General features: G+C 37.7%; 1 protein-coding gene across 1 annotated transcript in view; it reads right to left on the bottom strand.

Annotated features, from left to right (window-relative positions):
- Positions 1 to 19539, bottom strand: part of SRPX (sushi-repeat containing protein, X-linked) — a 62881-nt gene extending 43342 nt beyond the window's left edge. Inside the window, exons 1-3 of the mRNA XM_009997418.1 lie at positions 19498 to 19539; positions 13307 to 13417; positions 12928 to 12967 (exon numbers count right to left, since the gene is read on the bottom strand). Of these exons, the coding sequence (XP_009995720.1) occupies positions 12928 to 12967; positions 13307 to 13417; positions 19498 to 19539 (193 nt within the window). The remainder of the gene's footprint in view (positions 1 to 12927; positions 12968 to 13306; positions 13418 to 19497) is intronic.
- Between the last annotated feature and the right edge of the window lie 1347 nt (positions 19540 to 20886).

Here is a 20886-nt window from a genome sequence, read left to right as displayed (position 1 = left end):
TGGAGGGAGGGGAACATCTCCCTGCTGAGGAAAGGCTGAGGGAGCTGGGTCTGTTGGGCTTGGAGAAGAGGAGACTGAGGGGCGACCTCATCAGTGGTTACAAATCTGTTCAGGGCAGTGTCAGGAGGACAGAGCCAGGCTTTGTGCAGTGATGTCCAGTGACAGGACAAGGGGCAGTGGGTGCCAACTGGAGCAGAGGAGGTTCCATGTGAATGTCAGGAAGAACTTCTTTCCTGTGAAGTGACAGAGCCCTGGGACAGACTGCCCAGAGAGGCTGTGGAGTCTCCTTTTCTGGAGACATTCAAACCCCCCTGGACACGTTCCTGTGCGATGTGCTCTGGGTGACCCTGCTCTGGCAGGGGGGTTGGGCTGGGTGAGCTTTTGAGGTCCCTTCCAGCCCCTGAGATTCTGTGATTCTGTACAAGGCTGGGACGGGACCACCCCTGCCCGCACCCCCTGACCTTTGCCAGCCCTGGGGCTCTGCTGGAGCCCCAGGTGATGGGGAAGAAGAGCTGGGCTCCCTGCAGTCCCTTCTCCGGCAACGTGGAAGGGCAGGGAAAGCAGCCAGCAGCCGCTCGCAGCCCAGTCAGGGCCTGGAGAGCTTCAAGGGCAGCTGGGGCAGGGAATCGGGCTGTACTTTCCAAGATGAACTTCTCTGGTTGCTCAGCAGTTTGCAGCCTTACGTGTTAAAAAATCATGAGTCAGATCCTCAAGTCATGAGAATAATAAAAAAAGCTCAAAGTCTTCATATTTCCCATTAATTTTTTGAGCAGCTAGGGTGTTGCAGGGTCACATTTTCAGGCTTTCTTCCATAACCACAAAAGACTAGAGGCTTTTTTTTCTGCTCTCCAGATGAAAGCAAATTCCCCAATCAGTCCTAGCTCAAGGGAGCAGAGCATCAAATGTTCCAATGCTTTTGATTGAAGTTTGAGATCTGACAACCCTGCAGCTTGAATACAGCTGGACATGGAGTATTTTTTATTAATTATTTTTATTATTTTTTTTCCATTTTCCACTTTTAGAGGTAGCATCTAATGTGCACTATAACCTGCTGAAGGTTCAGGAAGGCTCTGTCCCCAGCCAGAGTGCTGTCTGTGAAGTTTGCCTGCTGGGGAATTAAGGGAGGGAGATATCCCAAGGGAATTCCTGGGCTCCCACCTGCTTACTGCACTATTTGCAACAAAACACAAATAGGGAAATACCATCTTGTCAGCACAGGAATATTTCTTTAAAAATAAGAGACACAAGTTTTCGGAGGCAAGATAGTCACCTCAAGGGGAAGTACTGGTTTGGAAAGAGAGGTAGAGGTGCCGATTTTGCCAGCCTTTGATGCTGGCTATATCAGAGTGGCCCACGAAAGAGTCTTTCTGGTAATTTGAGTAAATTCTGTGCAGGCCCTGTGTTTTGGGAGCTTTTTTCAAAACTTTTTTTCCTCATCACAGTTTTCATTTAGATCAGGAGTGCACCTGGCGTGTACCTTCCCTCTTGAATCACTATATTTGGTGGCTGGGACTGAGACCTGCACAGCAGGGAGTGCCCCTGCTGCACCCATCGGGTCAGGCTGGAGCTCCTCTCGCATAAAACACTGAGCTGGGTGTGGGTTGGCATGGGGTCCTCAGCACCAGCTCTTCTCCAGCCTGCATCTTCATCATGCTCTGCCCAGTGCAGGTGCAGCCTGAATATGCTAGGCTTTGATACTCAGTTTTGTCCACCTTATTTTATATATATAAAAAAAACCAAACCACCAACCAAAAAAACAACAGTAACAAAAACTATGGTGGTATCATCTGAGCCACTGCATTTTAACACCCTAAGGAAAGATTAGATTTCCATGTGAGGAGAGATTAAAAAGACTAACATTACCCTAAAAGCAGAAGAATAAAGAAAAGGAGTGCTTTAGGCTATTATTATTGGCAGACAAAAAATAGAAAAGATGAAAGCAAAAGGTTAGAAATATGTAATGAATAGTTATAATCTGTGTGGTTTATCAGTGCTGTGAGGCTTTGGTAAAAATTCAGCACTTGACGATGCTGGAACAATAGAGATACCTGAAGCAGATCTCAGTGGGTTAGGTATCTCAAGCTTTCACTTCCTATGTGTCCTTTTAGTTGCCCATTTCCAAAACACTGGCCTTCATTTAGGCCTTCTTCCTACAGATATCAGGTCTGTGATAGCATTCTACAAGAAGACGCTGCCAGCAGATGTCTCAATGCAGCTGCAGCATCTCCACCAGCTGTCCTGGTATCCAAACCATAGGGCTCACAGTCCCTCTCTTGGGCAGCCTTTTCTCACCATTTAAAACTGTTTTGCCGCAGCACAGAAACTTGCTGGTGGTGACAAATCCTCCTTGTCTGCTTGGCCTCTCAGTGTGAGAAGCTAAGTCAGCGGTAGGTGTCATCATTTAACTGCTGCTGTGGTGCCCAAATTAGTACAGGTGTGCATCCCATTTGATTGACTGCAATCAGTGAGTTTTTAAACTGCTTTTGTGTTGCTACTGATTTCACAGGCACGATTCCATCCATTCAAACAACTTAACCACAGGTGTTTTCAGGCTGGTTTTTGCTGTGTCTTGACTGTCAACTGCATGGGTTTCTGCCCATGTAACATGGGTTACTGTGTGCATTGTGCATGAGCTTGCCTGGGATGCTGATTTTCTTCTAGTGCCCAACTCTTGGGAGTGTTCTAGCTGCCCTGAGAAAGGCAGGAGATTTAAGAGTTTACACAGTCTGCAAGTTACAGCTCAAATTCAGATGCAAGTGTGAGCTTAACAAGCAGAGTGAATGTACCCTTCATGGGCTGCTTGAAGTTAGCCTTGTAAACACGCCAGTACTGAGATGTGCATTCATTCAGCTGCTAGTTGGCTCTGGAGTTTTCTCTGCAATGTAACCTTTATTCTACATCTTTGTTAGAATGACAGCTATGTAAAAACACCCCAAAGACTGCAGCTTGAAAGACAGGTTCAAGGCATCTTTAAAAAAACTTTTAAAAATTTGTAATACAAATTGGATTTTTGTAAAGTAGTTTTCTTAAGGGACCTTTTAATAGGAGAAAGCATTTAGAACTAGGAATGTATTAAACAAATGTCACATTTATTGAATTTGAAAGTATTCTGGTCATTTTCCCCTTACAGTTCAGCTTTCAAATTTTCATAGAAAAAATTCCAAGTATTTAAGCTTGTGGTTATTTGGAGTTCCAGGCACTACTGGCATTACACAAGAAATAACCAGCATGGTTTTCATTGAAGATTCACAGTTTTTAACTGTGCAGAGGTCCCAGATTAAATAAAGAAAACTTTCAAAACTGAAATTAACAGTGTAGGATAAAAGTATGCAAGAATATCTTAGTTGAATAAGCTATGACACGCAAAGCAAAGTTAAGTGCTGTTGGAGACTTAAAGATATATACTTATGCTACCATGGATTTAATTCAGGCACATGATTTATCTTTCATGCTTTTTTAAATAGCAGTTCAGAATTATAGTTTTATTATTCTGCACCAGAATAGCTGTAACTTAACTACAGTTACAATGACAATAAAAATACAGCTTCTGATGGAGTGGAGAAATTAATTGAAGCACAATTTTTAATTGTGTTTAACAATCAAATAATTTTTCTCTAAATAGTGAAAGAGTGACAAGGAAAAATAAAAACCAACCCCAGATAATAAAACCAACAACGCAGCTGGGTGCAATTAAGTTTTGGAAGCCCCAACTAAGATTTGATTAGTCATGATAAGAGGATGACAAACTGGGGGCTCAGTCCAAACTATGCAGTGTTTTTAACCCAGTGAATAGCCTTAGTGAATTAAAACGCTCTAATACTTCAAAGTTACTAGTGTAAATATCTGCAGAAATAAGAAGCAGCTTCAAAAGAATAACAAGAACAAATTGCAATTCTGCACAATTCTTAAAATATCGACATGAATTACTTATGATGCTTAATGGCAGTAACAGTTAGAAATACAAATTTCTTGCTCAGTGTTTGCTGTTACCAGCCCCTCCTTCCAGCTGCTTGTAACTGCTAGCTCTGAGGGCCAGCCTTTTCCCTCTGGATGTCAGGCTGTTGTGTATGGACTTTGCTAGGATGCTGGTCTCTGTTAGCATCCCACCCTGGGGGCATTCTTGGTGCATGCAGTCCGGAGGAGTGCACTCCAGTGTTGGGACATTTCTGAAGCTCTGACAAAGAGGCCAGGGGAGACTGCAGAAGTGAACGTGCAGGAGGAGCAGCTCTGCCAGGGGCACTGGTGCGGTGAGGAACTGGAGGTGCCAAGAGGGAAAAAAAGGCAAAAAAGAGTTGGGGGAAGACATGGTCAGAAATAGGCAGGTGGATGTGTGTCACGGAGAGCACTGTTTGGGGATTAACAGGCACAATTCCTCAATCTTACCACACTGTCGCTGTCAGCGCGTGCCTGTGAAACGCCACTGCTGGTGCATGTGCTTCAGTTCATGCAGAGTAGATGCCTCACCCAGTGCTGTTTTCTTCAAAAGGCATCTCCTCTGCAGAGAGGATTCCTGTCAAAGAGACTTTGCTCATTTTGCTTTTTTTTAAGTCACATATTAATGTTTTGTAATACAAAGCTGGTTTTCCAAGGTGACAGTCAGAAAAGAAACACTAGAGGCCAGCCTGTAAGAAGGTATTAGTGGCTAAAAATGTCAGAAATAAAGGTAATGATCAAATAGTTTCACATGTGAAATTATAAACTTTTCATATCCTAATAATTTTCTTTCTTAGGTCAGATGTAAACCTTAATGATACAATCCTGGATAAAAAACACAAAACAATATACTGTCCTGACTGTAGAAATAGCATATTTAAGAGAAAGATGTTTTTCAGGGCAGCGCTGTCTCTCTGTGTGAGCTATCCCTGAGAATGTATATATTCCCAACACGAGTGATCTGAAGAAGTCTCCTTGGGTCTTCCCAGTCACTGGTGGCCTCATGCCCTCCCTTCCAGCAGTGTCAGAAAGGAGATGGCCAGACTGACTTCCCCTCAATTTCTCCACTACCAAATCCCTTGCTATGGAAAATTTCAACATGGCAGTCCAGGTCAGGCACATACGTAGCATATGCAGAGTATACAGATGTAGGAAGTCTCCGAGAACACCCACTGCCTAAGACACAGTGTCGGTAGGACACAAGAACCCCACCATGTGGAAGGGGGAAAACTGGCCGGGTGCATTTGTCCTGTTCACAAAGTGTCTTAGGCAGCCAGCAAACCAGAAATGTTGGGGGGGAGACAATATTGCATTCTTAGATACTGTTTGATGCACAATTATTTTTAAGAACAGTATATGGTATATCAGCAGATACATGATTTAATGTTTAATAAACACATTGAATATCAAAACCTCTGTATTTTTTAATTTTAAAAAACTGCTAACTTCTCTTAAAATTCTGGTAATATCTTTTCAGCTTTTGATGAGTATGATTTGAAACAGCTGTGTGTAAACCATTTCAACATCAAATGAGGATGGTATTGAAAATGAAAGATTCCTTTGTGTACAAATAAAAGAACAGTTTAGCCAGATGTAGATTTTGCAAAGTTTTTGTCAAGTCCTTGCTATTTAGTCCCCAAATAAATAGACTGGTAACTATACAGTGTGATTAAAATGTAATTCCAACACAGTCTTAGAAGGCAAATAGATGTAAATTTGAGACCTGATCAGTATGAGATACTGAGCAAAACAGATTTCCTACCAGAGCAGCAGTTTCTCCAGTTCTCACCACTGACAGTGGTCTCATCACTCTTAACCAGGACATTATGTATTCTTAAAGGAATTTAGACATAACTGGGTGTGAGAATATTGTAAATCCCTGTGAGTAGTGAATAGTATAAATAATATAGCTCTTATAAACACTCCAAGGTAATTTAGAGATTGTTTATATTTTAAAGAGAGAAAACAATCCAAGGATACACTAAATAGTTATACGTTTCCTACACATTTGGGTATTTTTAAAGGTGTTCAATATTGGATTTTAATATATAACCCAAACAGATTTCCTTTCTACTGCTAATGCAGGCATTTTTGGTATATTTGGGACATTTTAATATTTTTTCTGTGCTGTTAAGCATTTATGCTGCTTGGCACATGTCATAAATCTGAGTTGTTACTCCTTGATCTAGGGGTGTAAGACAGAGAGTAGTGATAACAGTGTTGGTAGTGATAGTGTAACCATGTTGCTTTAAGAACCAGCCCAGCAAAGAGCCTGGCCAGCAATGTCAACAGAAATTGAGTACAGAATGGGCCTCCTATGCAAGAAAAAAATTCTCATACACTAAGTAAATGTCACAGTGCTAGATGTCAAAAGCCAGTTGTCAAAAGCTACTTGCCAAAAGCTGGAGAAATTAATATCAATAGTAATGTGAGATTATCTTGTATATACATGATTATCAGGACTCAGTGGTTTAGCATTGTGATATTAATTCAATTTACTTCAACTACCCTAATATCAACAGCCTGACTTAAACTCTTCTCCAGGAACAAAGACTAGATGTAGTTTGCATATGGTGGAATCCTGGAATTGTCAGTTAGAAGAGACCTCTGGAGATCATCTAGTCCAGCTCCCCTGCTAAAGCAGAATCCCCTAAAGCACATTACTCAGGACTGCATCCAGGTGGGCCTTGAATATCTTCAGAGATGGAGACTCCACAACCTCCCTGGGCAGCCTGTTCCAGGGCTCTGTCACCCTCACCATAAAGAAGTTTTTCCTCATGTTCAACTGGAACTTCCCATGTTCCAGCTTGTGCCCCTATTATACAACTATTTCCTAGAAGAAGGAAAAAGTTGCACAAAGTACATTTGATATATTAGTATTATCTTTGGGTATACAAAATACTGTCTAAACAGCATGTTCTTTCCTTTTCTACTCCAATCATCACAAATTTGCATGGGAACAGTAGCTGCATAAGAAAATGTGCTTCCTGTGCTTCCCAGGAATCAGTAAATGTGCATATGTAAATATGTGGATGAAATGGAAATTTCAGGACAGGTACACATGCTTGATCATTCATGAACATACACACATAGTTCTATAGATGCATGTTAGTAAATGTCTATGCACACATATAAGTATCAGTGCATTTATGTGTGTATATATGTATGCAAGATGCACAGATAGTAGTTCTTTCAAGAGCAAACATGTATACCTAAACTATACATGCATGTAGCAGAATTTGACTACTGAACATGAACGTATACATTGAAAAATACATATTTATTTTTCCATCTTCCTGGTTTTACAAATATACATACTATCTCTAAAACTTAAAAAATACACTATAGAAACATGTGAAGATACCAGAGTACTTCCAAGACAAATGCCAGAAGACATAAAGTTTTCAGAGAATTTTGAATCAGCAATTTTGATACAGAGTGAGTATCTCGAACTGCTTTTCAGGGGCCGTGGGAAGGACAACGTCTGGCTGCCGAGGCTGGGTGGGATGAGACAGTTCCACCTCCAAAGAGCACAACCTCCACCTAGCGGTAGGTTCGATGGTGAAATTTTAGAAAAACAGCAGTTTTCTAAAGCACAATCTCAGTTGTATGACAGAGCTGTGATCTAGAAATGAAGATATCAGTTGATACAGTTATCTTTGGGATAGTAGGAAAAAAACAGAGAAAAATGTACTGTAAATGTGTCTACAACTTTTTGCTTCTTGATGGAAGCCTGTAAGTTATAAAACTCCCTTACATTTTTATCATAAGGACTGTGATCTTGTTAGGAAAAAAGACAAACCACTTTAAATACACATGTACATGTAACTTTGTTTTATTTGCTTAATCTTTTTTATTGCCACGGAAGACATGTAAAAAGGACATCTGCATGGATTCCTGCTTCTAAAGTGAATTGTAGGGACCAGATAAATGTGCAAGTCCCTGAAACTCCTCTGATGTGCAGCAATTCAAATCCATTACATAAATTCCTGTAGCGTTAGAGTTAAGAATAATTCCCAATTTAAAGTATTATTTTTCTCTAAATTAGGTTCACATTTTAAAAACAGAAATTGTCCTTTCAGTAACAATTTCTGTGATTGATCTCCTTTTGAAAATAATAAAAGCTTATTTAAATTAGTGAGGACACAATTTATCTTTGTTTTCCTTTTCCACTTCTTTACTATTCACAAAAGTATCCAAGTAGAACAGAAACCACATGTGCACTCAGAAAAACAAGAAAATACACAAATATAAAACAATAACAGAAACAAAAGGATCTTAACAATGGCCAAGGATGATCCAAGCATCCAGCTTTTTAGTATGATTCTTATTGTAGCATGGAACCCCATTAAACAATTTGGGCACTTGCAATTCTTTTATGGAAAAAGCAGTCAGATTAATCAATTTCTAGGTCAAAACCAAATCCAGACAATTCTGACTATGTTATATAAAATTTAAGCAACTCTGAGACTAGGAAAATTGATAATCCAAAGGCAAGATACAGCCAAAGGCATATTAAAATGTGTTTGTGTTAGTGATGAAATAGTATTTTCCTAGGTTTTCTACAAACAGCATCTTTCCCTGTAAAGCATTCTGAAAAGTATTCAGTTTAGAAATATTTTAATTTATTTATGTTAGAGTTTGTGTATATTCATAAAAAAATAAGTATATTTTAGTATATAGGAGTGATCGCAGATCCCGGATCAGATTAATTATGGTAATGGTTATATTTCTTATGTACCTGGACTACACTTTCAGATGTAAAATTTCATTTAGAGGCAATGCTGGTAATGAGAGGTCAGTTTGTCACTTCTGCTTCTTGGAATAACTGAAAATCACACATTTTGCTCATCGATACCAGTGATGGGCTTCATTGCTCCTGTTGCTCAGTCTCCATCTGAGGAAAAGCAAATGTTGCCTGACAACATTAATATTTAGCTCAAAACAATCTGTTTGTCATACCAATATGTTCCATAGTAACTCTGGTTACATTATTTTCCTGTAAGAAAAGCTGCACGAGATACGCATCAAGGTATGGATGTTCAAAGAATATAGGATTAGAACCCAACTGAAACAAGTGAGGATGTCCAGCTCCTACTGAGCCTCATTCTGGGAGGAGACAGTCCCATCAGCTTATGCAGATTTCAGCAGCAATGAAGGTGTTCAGCATCTCAGAAATTAGAGGTCCCAGTTTGGCAGGATACTTACTTGCATACTCACACCACCCATAGGTACTGTTTCCAGTGGAACTACTGCCCTATACGGAGTTGGGCACATACTTAAGTAAGGTCCTCAATAACAGCCTACATGTTGACTTGAAAGTTCTGTTGCTATTTTGCTAAGTCAAAACAGAAAGAGACACATGGATTTCTAAATAGCTGAGTACCCTCTTTAAAATGTGAACTTCAATGTTCTTCCCTAGGTTGTTAAACCAAATAATATCTTACATCAAATGTTGTAATTCTGCAAGAGTATCATACTGAAAGTGGTCCTCTGCAGACTGAAAGAGAATAAAATTATTTAGCAAAACCCATGAAACATCTGTATTCAACTTTTCACATAAAAAAATATATTTTGTATTACAACACTAACAGTTAAGGCCACAGAGCTCCAGCAAGGTGCTGATAAGCACATTAATTGCAATGATTAAAATTACAAATAAATATCAAGAAATTTTTCTGCATGTTTAAAATCACAGCAATGAAATCAATTTTAAAAAAGCAACCATCAACATGTCTAGTGAGTCATAACTGTTTTCAAGTAAAAATAGCATTATATGCTTTAAGACCATCACATTCTTAGACATTATAACAGTATTAGAGCAATATACAAGTAGAAGATTTTATCCTTCTGTCCTGGTCAGTCACAGTTTCCCTGGAATTCTCCAATGTATGATTCTTGTTTTCATCTTTACTATCTTCACAAGATAAATCTTCCCTTTCTTTTTCTTCACTCTTTAATGGCTTCCCAGATCTGCCTTCCTTTCTGCTACACACATTCTTCTGGCCTGTCAGTGACTTTCGCTTGAACAGGGAAAACTGAAGTAAAAAACATTGTAAATAAAGTGCCCAAAACAGTTAGCTGTGAAATTCAAGGTTATAAAACCCACAAGCCTTCTGTATATAACAAGATCAATTTAGGTTGCAAATTTCTCCTTGGTAAAATACAGAAAATTTTCAAAACAAAATGACTACTTGAAAAACCTTAATTAAAAACATTCCACTGTAATATTTGCAATGTGTGAAAATAGCACATACTAATCAGAGGAGTTAAAATTATTGCATTTTGTCAAATTACATACTCTACAGTTTGTACAAAATACTGCAAGTGGTGTGATAACTCACATTTCTTTCAAACAACAGTCTGAAGCAAGGTCCAAAACTATAGGCTCAGATCTACAAAGCCCCAGAGGAATAAATTCTTACTATGCTTCATTATAAACATGTATAGTCCCATTAAATTTAATGACAATGTGTTTGTATGTCACTGAGACTACACACGTGCTTAGAGTTAATTTCTACTTAAGGTCTTTGTTCAAGAGGAAACACAACAGCCACTCTCTGCTTATGGATCCTAAGTCTGAAAGAAATTCCATGTAAGGTACTGCTCCACGTTCATATCTATATATCTATATATAGAGATAGATAGACATATATACATATATACATGTATAGATATATAGAGCTACCAAGCTGGTGAAAGGTCTGGAGAATAAGCCCTATGAGGAGAGGCTGTGGGAACTGGGATTGTTTAGTTTGAAGAAGAGGAGGCAGAGGGGAGACCTCATTGCTCTCTACAACTACCTGAAGGGAGGTGGCCTCTTCTATCTAGTGAATAATGACAGGCTGAGAGGAAAGGGCCTGAAGCTGCATCAGGGGAGGTTTAGACTGGGTATTAGAAAGAACTTCTTTACCAAAAGAGTAGTTGGACAGTGCAACAGGCTGCCCAGGGAGGTGGTGGTGTCACTATCCCTGGAAGTATTTAAAAGAAACGTAGATATAGTGCTTAGCTATATGATTTAAGCACTGAACGGGTAAATCATGTTATGGTAGGGGAATGTAGGTTATGGTTGGACTTGATGATCTTCAAGGTCCTTTCCAACCAGGATGATTCTATGATTATATGAATATATATATATATAGACACATGTATACACACACTTTAAATCAGTGCATGTTGGAAACAGATACAAGGTCAACCAGGTCAGCTGCTGCTTTCAGAGAGAAATATGTTGGAAGTTTCTTTTAGATAACATCCTTTATGAATCACCTCCTAAGTTTTCACCTCACCAAATATGATGTGATTAACAACCTGTCTTTTATGGGCATGCTATACATGAGCAGGTGATAATGTGCTCAATCTCATTTCTACTGACAGAAGCACTAAGATTTATTTTCTTAGGGCAATTATTTGAACAATTTCAAGTTATTTTATGGCAAAAGAAAACAAAACCTTAAACAGAAGGAACAGTTTGTTCAGCAGTTTGTTTATGCAGATCAGGTAAATTGGGCTATTTGCTTCGGCTTGGTAACTGCCCACTGTCTTCTTAGTCATTGGTAAAACTAGAAGTAAAAATCAGGTCACATACCTTTTTTTTCCCAGTGATTTCTCCAGCTATTTGGTCATCAGTGTTCTCTGAAGAATTGTTGTTCACAGTGTGATTGTCAGTGCTTTCTTTTTCTACAGTAACATAAACCTTTACATTAACTTCCTTCTGTTTCTTGCAAATTAAGAGCAGAAAAAACTGTTCTTCAAATTATTTTTGAAGAAAAAGTCACTAAATAAAACGCGGATCTTAAAAAAAAAGCAATCACAATATTCAGTTCAATTTGATGCCCAGCCTGACAAGATTGTTTAATTTTTTACATCTTTCTACATAAGAGCATTATATTATTTTCCACACGCCTGATTTTAAAGAACAGAACATTTATGGCAGTGATATATAAAACGTTTTGACTTGACACTCATGGTTTCCTCTTGCTGACAGAAGACAATGTCTTGCACCCTTATTTTGAAAGTATATTCTAATTTGGAAAAGCTGACTTTTAGGGCATGAATTATGGTTCACCATGGATTTTATTCCATATAAACAATTCTAGGAAAGAGAAAACTTTCCATCTGAGTTGATGTTCCTGTGTTTAATTTTTCCTATACTCCCTGTATGCATGATATAAATTTAGAGCTCAATATCAAAACTTCCAGATCACTGGATGCTGGAAAAACATTTAAGCATCCATTCTGGACAAACTATTTCCATTATAACATTGAAAATAAATTGCATGGTTTCTTCATTATTAAGGCAATGGTATTTTTTAAAATACGACATTTGTTATTTTCTTTTAAAAGAACAATTATAGGTTATTCTACAATTTCTAAAATAAGTATTTTTTTACTTGTCTAGCACATGGGGGCATCCAAATTCATACTCCCCAGCTTTTCTGAAGGAATATAGTAGTATATATGTAGTTCACTCAAACTGTCATCAAAACTACAAGCATCATCTAGACTTACATCTTCAGCATCCCTGAACAGTGCTCAGTAATTACGTTTTACCTAAAATACTGTGTTTGTGACTGTAATGAGGACATGCCAGTTGACAGAGATGACAGTGTCTTTTGACAGGCTTCTCTAAGTGAAGAAACAAGACACCTTAAGAAGTTGCTTGAAAGACAAGTACCATGAGTTTGTCACCACATAACTAGAACTGCTCTTAGCAAGTAAAATATAGTCCTGCTAAAAGAATGTCCTTCTCGTTGTCTTCCTCCAATACATAACTGAAAAAAGTATTTTTTTCTTTTGAATCATTAACAATCAGTAATGTTTTTTGCCTCTCAAATTTCATCACCTCTCAAGAACTGCTTTACCAGCTACTGACAGTAACTGTATTGTTCAGTATTTTTATAATAGAGATTGTTCAGAAAAGTTTTATCTTTTGAATATTTTTTTTTCTTAGTATGTCTGTAATTGTCCAGTTCTTAGGAACTGTATTCTTACCCTGCTGAGTGATGGTCTCTTTCTGAGTAGTTTCTTCTCTCTATAGAGAGATAAAACAATGAAACCTCTATGTTCAAATTTTTTTTAAAATACAATTTTTAACTATTAACACCTACATATTTGTTCCTCCCTCAGTCAAAACCACCCCAAACAACTTTGCATTTCCAAGATAGCTAAACCGATATTCAAAGTAATATAAGTTATAGAACCAAATTCTTTCAGAGACCAATAACTTAACAGCAGTAAATGCTTTTACCTTCACAGATTCCATTGTGCTATTACTGCTTTTCTCTTCCTCAAGTGTTTTACTATGTTTCTCGTTTTTATATATTTCTTCAATTTCATCTTCTTTCTCTGTTGCTTCCTCTCCATCTCCTGCTTCTTCTCCTTCTGCTTCTTCTTTATCTTCTACTTCTTCTGTTTCTTCTTCTTCATCATCATAATCTGTATCATCATCATCTGTCTCTTCATCTCCATACAAGTTTTGATCCTTTGACAAAATGGCCAAAACATAATTTTGAAACTCATACTACACAATGATATCATTGTCCTCATTCAACACCACTTCACCATACATCATCATTTGACTAAGAACAAGAAAACTCAAAAGAAAATGTTCCAAGGAGTAGACAGAGTAAGGACAAAGACAGAAGCCCTCATTCTAGGTTTGTTACTTTTAACAATTTTAAAAACCAGACCACCACTGAATATCAGGACTGGAGCTGACTTTAGGTTTTGCTAACGTGTCTCCTTAATGGAGACTTTTTTTTTTTTTAAAAAAAAAAACACCACTTATTTTAGGTTTGAAATATAAGTAAGTAACATAAGCAGTAGTAATTCCAACACTGAAAAAAAGAATTTAAATCTATTTTCCAAGAAAATTAATAAAACAGCAACAAATACAGTGCAAACATGTTTGCATTATGATGCTATTCTTCTATGATCAATTGAAGTATAGGTATTGAACAAGTATTTTATGTTAAAGAAACCTGAACAAAAACACATTTCTGTTTCTCTGCAGCTGAGGTTATGATGGGAACTGGTGTGAACAACCTGCATGTTCTTTTCAAAGTTTGTTAGAGGACTAGGTCTTATTCTGGGCACCTTTAGGCACCAAGTATATAATATTTGGGTCCAAATGCTGCCTCTTATCTTTCATAAATGTCTTCCTTAAGCCCTCTTAATTTTTTGAATTTTTGCTTGCTTTTTCCACAATTACTGTTTTCATGCTCATCAGAAGGTAACTTGCTAGTCAGGAGAAGACCATTAGCTCATGTTTCTACAGGCTGGAACACAAGGATGCTTATAAACCAAGAATGTTAGAGGTATGCAGAAGCTTAATAGGTTAGTTGTTTTCTGGCCTGTACTTTTCTGAGTAAGTCAACTGTGTAGCAAAGTATTTTTGGACCTTACTTTGAAGCTTTCTGCCACTTTAAGCACAACAACACAGCTGTAATTAATAATCAGTCACACCACAGACATTCAGGTTGCATCACTTCCATTGTTCTCTTTTGCCCCATTTTCCACAAGCTTGTCTCTTGCCATTTGCACCTTCAAAGACTACATTCTTTAACTTAGGACAAAAAAACCTCCTTGTGCATATTTGCATGTGCAGCAGAGTTAGTGGGAGTTCTCCACAGTGTCCAGCACCTGTGCAGCACACAACACATTCTGAGAACTGCTGTGAAATGGACTAGCAGCAAAGATGAATCCAGCGTGCAGTTCAGGCTACAAACTAACCACACACCACGGCTACATAGAGCAACTGAAAGTACCCTTGTAGTATGTTATATTGCCAGCTATATATTCCAGCTCTAGAAATATTAGGAATGAGATAAAAGGAGAAATCACCACATGCCACTGGTAGAAAGACCACACACAATGGAGATCCAACCAATGAGCATCTTGCAACAGATGAACAAACACTTGAGCTCATACAACTGGGGAACAGACCTTCTCCTAACAGCTATCTTCCAGTATTTCCTTAATTGAGCCTTCTTCTAGTCCTTTCCAGTCTAGCTCTATAACTGAATTTCACTGCAAACAGTGAAAAAGTGAACTGATTTCAATTCCCAACAAAACATAACTAAGTGCAAAAAAATTCAATGAGATAATTGCTTCTCATACAGCAAGAAGACTGAGCAGCAGTGCCAAAACATGCAATACCATTTAGGGCAGAGCACACCATTCTGTATTACCACTTTGTTATGTTCCCTGGCACACCATTGTGCAGGTTCCCAGCAGTAGTGCACAAAGATTCCCAGTAGAGATCCTACTGTCATGTCCTGGGGGCTCCGAGCAGTGGGAAGTCATTCTGAGAACAAGCAGAACCTCTGTAAGAATCCTGTCTCCTGCCATTCCAACAGGTACACAGGTAAGAGGAAAATGCCACCAGGTTTCAGAATGGGGTGATCTTCTTTTTGAAATGTTCTTGGTTTTGTTTTAGTGAGAAGATTATGAAACTAAACAAGATAAACTCTTTACAAACTTGACTCTTCTGTAATACATACTGGCATCTATGATGAGAAAAGGTTGCTTCTTAAGTATCAGTGTATCTGAGGAGCAATGAACAATAAAGACTGAAAATGTTTGCATCTAAACTCCTTTGGAAGTACTGTTATTGATCAGAGGTGTAGGTTACCTGTAGACTTGAGTTGTACCACTATGGGTACACTGCAACAGTAAGTAGAAAAGTGTTTTGAGATAACATGTACATGGGATTTTGGTATTGTAAAAAATGTTTAAAAACCTCCACTGGATAAAATACTGACACTCAGTCTTTCAGAGGAGTATTGGATTGACATGGAATTACTTAGAAATCTGGGAGAAAGCCAGAATTTTCTATTTCTTGTTACTTCAAAATTAAAATAGTCTGCACAGTGTCTAGCATAGTTATGGTCTATGGAAGGGATTCAAGCCAGCCATTTCACACTGAAAGAAATTCAGGATCAGTAGGGCATGTATGCACCACGTGACACAGCAAAATGTGTAAAGTCATCTAAACATAAAAGAAGAGTTTAGTCCAGCTTTGAACTACTGAATATGTTTACTCTACTTTATAAGCACATGTATTTCTAGCTCTGCTGATACAGAGATCAAGCAGTTAACAACAAAATGTTGTTAAACATGTTGTTAACAACAAATTGTTAACCAATGTTCTGTGTAGTGTGGGCAACGGAAGTCGTTAGGACTTTATTTCTTTTTTTGGGGGGGGGAACTTTTCCTAAGGGTCATGACATATTCACTTGAAAATCAGTCCCAAAGTTGAACTGGTAAGAAGAAAAGCTCTTCTTCCAATCCTTACCTCTTCAATTCCATAACCCCATCTCAGAAATTGCCTATATTTCAAGTCACATCCCTAGGCACTCTTGACCTCCAGCTTTCTATTCACTCTATTTCTATTTCTATTCACTCAATATTTCTATTTCTATTCACTCATCTTCTAAATATTTAACTCATTATTTCAGCTTATTTCCTTTGAAAACCATTTCTCCTGCACAGCTTCTAAGTTGCCTAATGAAGAACAACATTTTAGTTCTCATTAAGCTGGCAGCTAAATCTACTGAAATTAAGGAAGAAAACTAGAACTTTCTGTTTATAAATAATTCCTAGAAGCACACTGTAGAGCTAAAACAAAAATAAAAAAAATAAAATTGGAAGGAAGAACACATTTATCTGTAAATCTGCTGAAAATGTCATCAGAACTTAATGCTACAAGTGGCTAGGAAATCTGTAATAGAGTGACATTAAAAAATATTTTTTTTCTGCTTCTTCATAGAGCAGGACTAAGAATATCATTAGTGTAAGAATAAAGCAATGTCTTAATGTCCTGGTTTGAGCCAGGATGAAGCCCATTATTGTCACAGTTTGACTAAGGATCAGCAATTAATCCAGCGACCCTTAACTAAGTACAAAACTACTGTCAGCATTATAGAATGTGCCTATCATGTGGAGAGACTTTACACTGAGGTAAGCAGAATCAGGTGGACACATATTTAGCATATCTGAATAAAAAAGCAGAGCACAATCAGTGTGATATCATCCATATCAACATAGTCACAGTTATTTCAGAAAGTGTACACCAAGATCCTGCAGCAGCCTTATACAATGTGTAAGTCTTAGTACAATTCCTGTGCCTGCAAAAATCACTGTACTTTTCCAGATGCATAATGGCTCAACTTCTACTGTACCACTGCACAGGTTCTGCTGACAGGGAATTTATGTATCAAGTTTGGGTTCTATCATAAAGACCACATTTCCTATTAGCCTAAACAAAGGTATCTAAATGCAGGTGTTCTGAAAGGAGACAGTCCTTAAGCTGCCATTGTAGTTAACAGATGTTCCATGGAAGCCCTGCTCAGATACTCTAGGAATCTAAAACATCCTTCCATGGGGCTTTTCAGTGATTTGTATCATTCTGAATCCCAACACATAGATAGGCAGGATACTCCACAACACCTGAAATTACACTGGATGCATTTGTTTAGGCAACCAAGCCATTCTCCTTGTCAAAACGCTTGGTGGAGCAAGAGACACTTGATTCACTCCAAAGAAAACATGCACTGTGGTTAAACTGAACAGCTTCCCAGACTGAGCACATTTCCATTGACTATACTTGCAGCTTGGCACAGGTGTCTCTGGCTGTCATCTTATCTGTTCAACCTTTATAATAACCCATTTTGAATTATAACTCTGATAGCACAGTTTTATTACTGTTGCTTTCCCTTGCCATTTTATAGGCATGCTTGGGAGAGTTTTTACGAATAATAGTGAATGACAGATGAAAATGTTATATTACAGATATGCTTTTCACTTTAAAAGATGTATCATCTGTCCACTAAAAATAGCATCTGAAGAATCTGAGGTTACTGCTTAAATCAAATATAAAAATATATATGTACTATATGTATAATACATATATATGTACTTAATTATACATACAAAATCTGCATTATTCTCTTTCATCATGCTTTAGATTTATTTTCTCATTGCATTTTAAATTCCCTATTCATAGAAAGATAATGCTGTAGGAATAACTTCAATAGTTTCACCTCTAAAACTGGGAAACAGCAAAGCTGACTTGGCCAAGGTCACACAGAGAAAGTCAACAGTAACAAAGAACATACAGGTAAAATATTTGAAATCATCTTCATTTAAGCCTGAGATTTCAGTTTCTTCAAGGATAAAAAAGTGGTCAGTACTATGAAACAACCTTAAAAATTTTGTACCTCTAGTATGATAAATCTGCAGAGGGAAATGGCAGTCTTGAAAAGATGAGCTTGCAGACTTTCCACACTATACAGATTTTATATAAACTGTTTGTTTTCTTAATTTTTTTGCATGCACTTATGCAAGTCTCCCTGTAAACCTAGACCTTCATAACAAGACATTCTTAAAGATAAATTTGCTGTATCAAGCTTTAGGGGAAAAATGACCTTACTCACATTTTTGGCAAAGACAATGGCCTCAGGGGGTATATAACTCAGTGGGTATAACTGTCTTCTACAGCTAAAATGGCTGAAGCTGGCTTTTCTTCAGGCAGATTAATACAGAATAAAGACATTTCCTTTCTGAATGCTCTACAAAAATGTGGTCTTATGTCTACAGAAGAGAGGGGAAAAATTTTTTACTCTGTTCCACATCGTTATCTCACCTGATGTCACGGTACCTGAAAGGCAGTCTCACTGAAGACTGCAAACATATCCCATGTTAGACCTTGCTCAAGTGACTCCTGGGAACTAGGTTTCTTTATATTGCCTTAGCTGTTTCATTGTGAATCCTTCCTGCATACTTCATGGAACCTGAGCTCTGGCAGCCAGGCTGTTCATAATTCGCATTTCAGAAGGGAAGGTTTATGGTACCCTTCCAAGCCTTTTAAAGAAGTCAAAATATTTTATGTTTGATGCCACCATTTTATGTTTCTAGGGCAGAAAATCTCAAAATCACTGATGAAACAAATTTAGTTGCAGATCTTTTAAAAATCTGGTGAAAACCCAGTGATGAAGAGAAATCTGTAATTACTATGTGTACCACTTGGAAATTAGGAGTTCTGGGAGGCTTTGGTTTACAGAAAAGAGATTTGTGTTTCTAGTTGTCATGGAGACTATGAAAAACCACAGAAAAGTCTCTTAAAGAGAGCTGAGAATGAGGCAGATAGCTATAGGCTGCTTCTTTGGTGTTGTTCTGCCAAGCAGCCATAAAATAGCAATTGCTTAGGAGTGTTTTTAATCATTTAAGGAACAGATTTTTCCCATTACCTGTTTAGCCCTTTACATGCCCAAAAGCATCCCATGGCTCTCTTACATGCCTATACAACAACACATACCCAGTAGGAGATTCACTATGAAGCAGAAGATTCTTAGTAGGTGGGTATTGGATGTAAGAAGGTTGGTCAGCGGGTCATGGTACATCACGCTGTCATATGGGATTGAAACAATACTCCCTTTGTGGAGCAGTGCTAAAGATAACTACAAAATACACTCCTACAGACTGTTTTTCATCTTTGATGCAGGAATGATGAAGAACAGAAGAGGAGGAATCATATCCTCCACTAGCTATCATTTTGCTCACCGAAATACTAGTGCACATCAATGTCACTCCTGAGTTATCCATGCTGGGAAAATGCACTGTGTTAACATTTTACTAAAACAGCATTTAAAGTAACAACATTAACCATGATTTTACACACAGACAAAAAATAAGAATAGCTGTGTTTATCCTTTGTGGGCCGGAGATATATGAATGGGTAGGCATGTTAACATTTTTTTTTTATATTGATCTTTGCATGATGTCAAGTTATTTGATGTAAAGTGACTGGAAACAGCACCTTACAAAACTCTTTGTACAGCTGAGAAACATACCCTGTAGTTTCTTACTTAGCTGTTACAGTGAAAGCTTAGCATCTTAAAATCCACACAATGCTGGCCATTTGTCACCAGGAATTTGAACTGGGGTTTCACTTTGTAGCTATTAATATAGAAAAATTATTACCTCAGGTACTCTAAACCTTAAAGAAGTATCTTTCACTTTAATACTTACTAAAGAGAGAGATGTCCAGGTTGATGACTGCCAAAATTAAATGACAGAAATACTCAAATAAGAAATTTAAAAGCTTACTTTCTTTAAATACTGTCATGAAGACAAACAGAAGAGCTCACTTCTTAAAGCAAAGCTCACGCTTAAAACTTTTTCAGTAAAAAGACAAGCCTGTCACCATACCTTGTCTAAAAGTTACAATCTAGGCTTTCAGTAGGTTATATTGGTTTCCTAATTGTACAATTCTGTGTCAAGAACACTTGACACGGATTACCAGATACTTATAAGAGTCCCTTAATGTTTCTGTCATGTAAGTATCTTGGAATACTACTGCAATGCTGAACTCATAATTTCTGGCACACTGTGCGGACAGTGAAACAATGGGAAGTGATTTTTACGTCTGGCATGAGTTTCCATTGCTACTTGTCAAGCAAAAGTTGAACTTTAAAGGTAGTTATTCCTTCTCGTAAATATGATGGAAGATAATGTTTCAAAGTAGTAGATTGTGGTGATATACTGATTACCCTTAATATATGATCATTGATTACCACAATAGTACTTGTGATACTACCACTGTGTCCTCCAACTGCATGGTGTCACTCTGAGAAAACTAGAATACTGAATTCACATCTGTAAATAATTTAGTTAGAATCTGAGCAGACTAATTCTTCATTTTTGTGCTCCTAAGTCTTTTTCTGCCAGTACTTTACTATCCAATATATCTTATTTAATAAAAGCCTACATACAAAGACCTACAAGTTTAGATCTGTGCACTTTTGTCACAAGCTGGCCGTGCACATACTTTGCATTAAGAGAATTAATCTGATTACATTTACTAATCAAGACTTCAGATGTCATTCAGAGATAGGTCACTGATATTACGCAATAGTAAACAGTACTTTTAAATTTAAATATTAAGCAATT

This window comes from Chaetura pelagica, unplaced genomic scaffold, assembly GCF_000747805.2.
Source record: "Chaetura pelagica isolate M959 unplaced genomic scaffold, ChaPel_1.0 scaffold750, whole genome shotgun sequence".
In the NCBI taxonomy this organism is placed as follows: domain Eukaryota; kingdom Metazoa; phylum Chordata; class Aves; order Apodiformes; family Apodidae; genus Chaetura; species Chaetura pelagica.
Note: the sequence above shows the minus strand (reverse complement) of the source record. Positions and strands in the feature narration are given on the sequence as shown.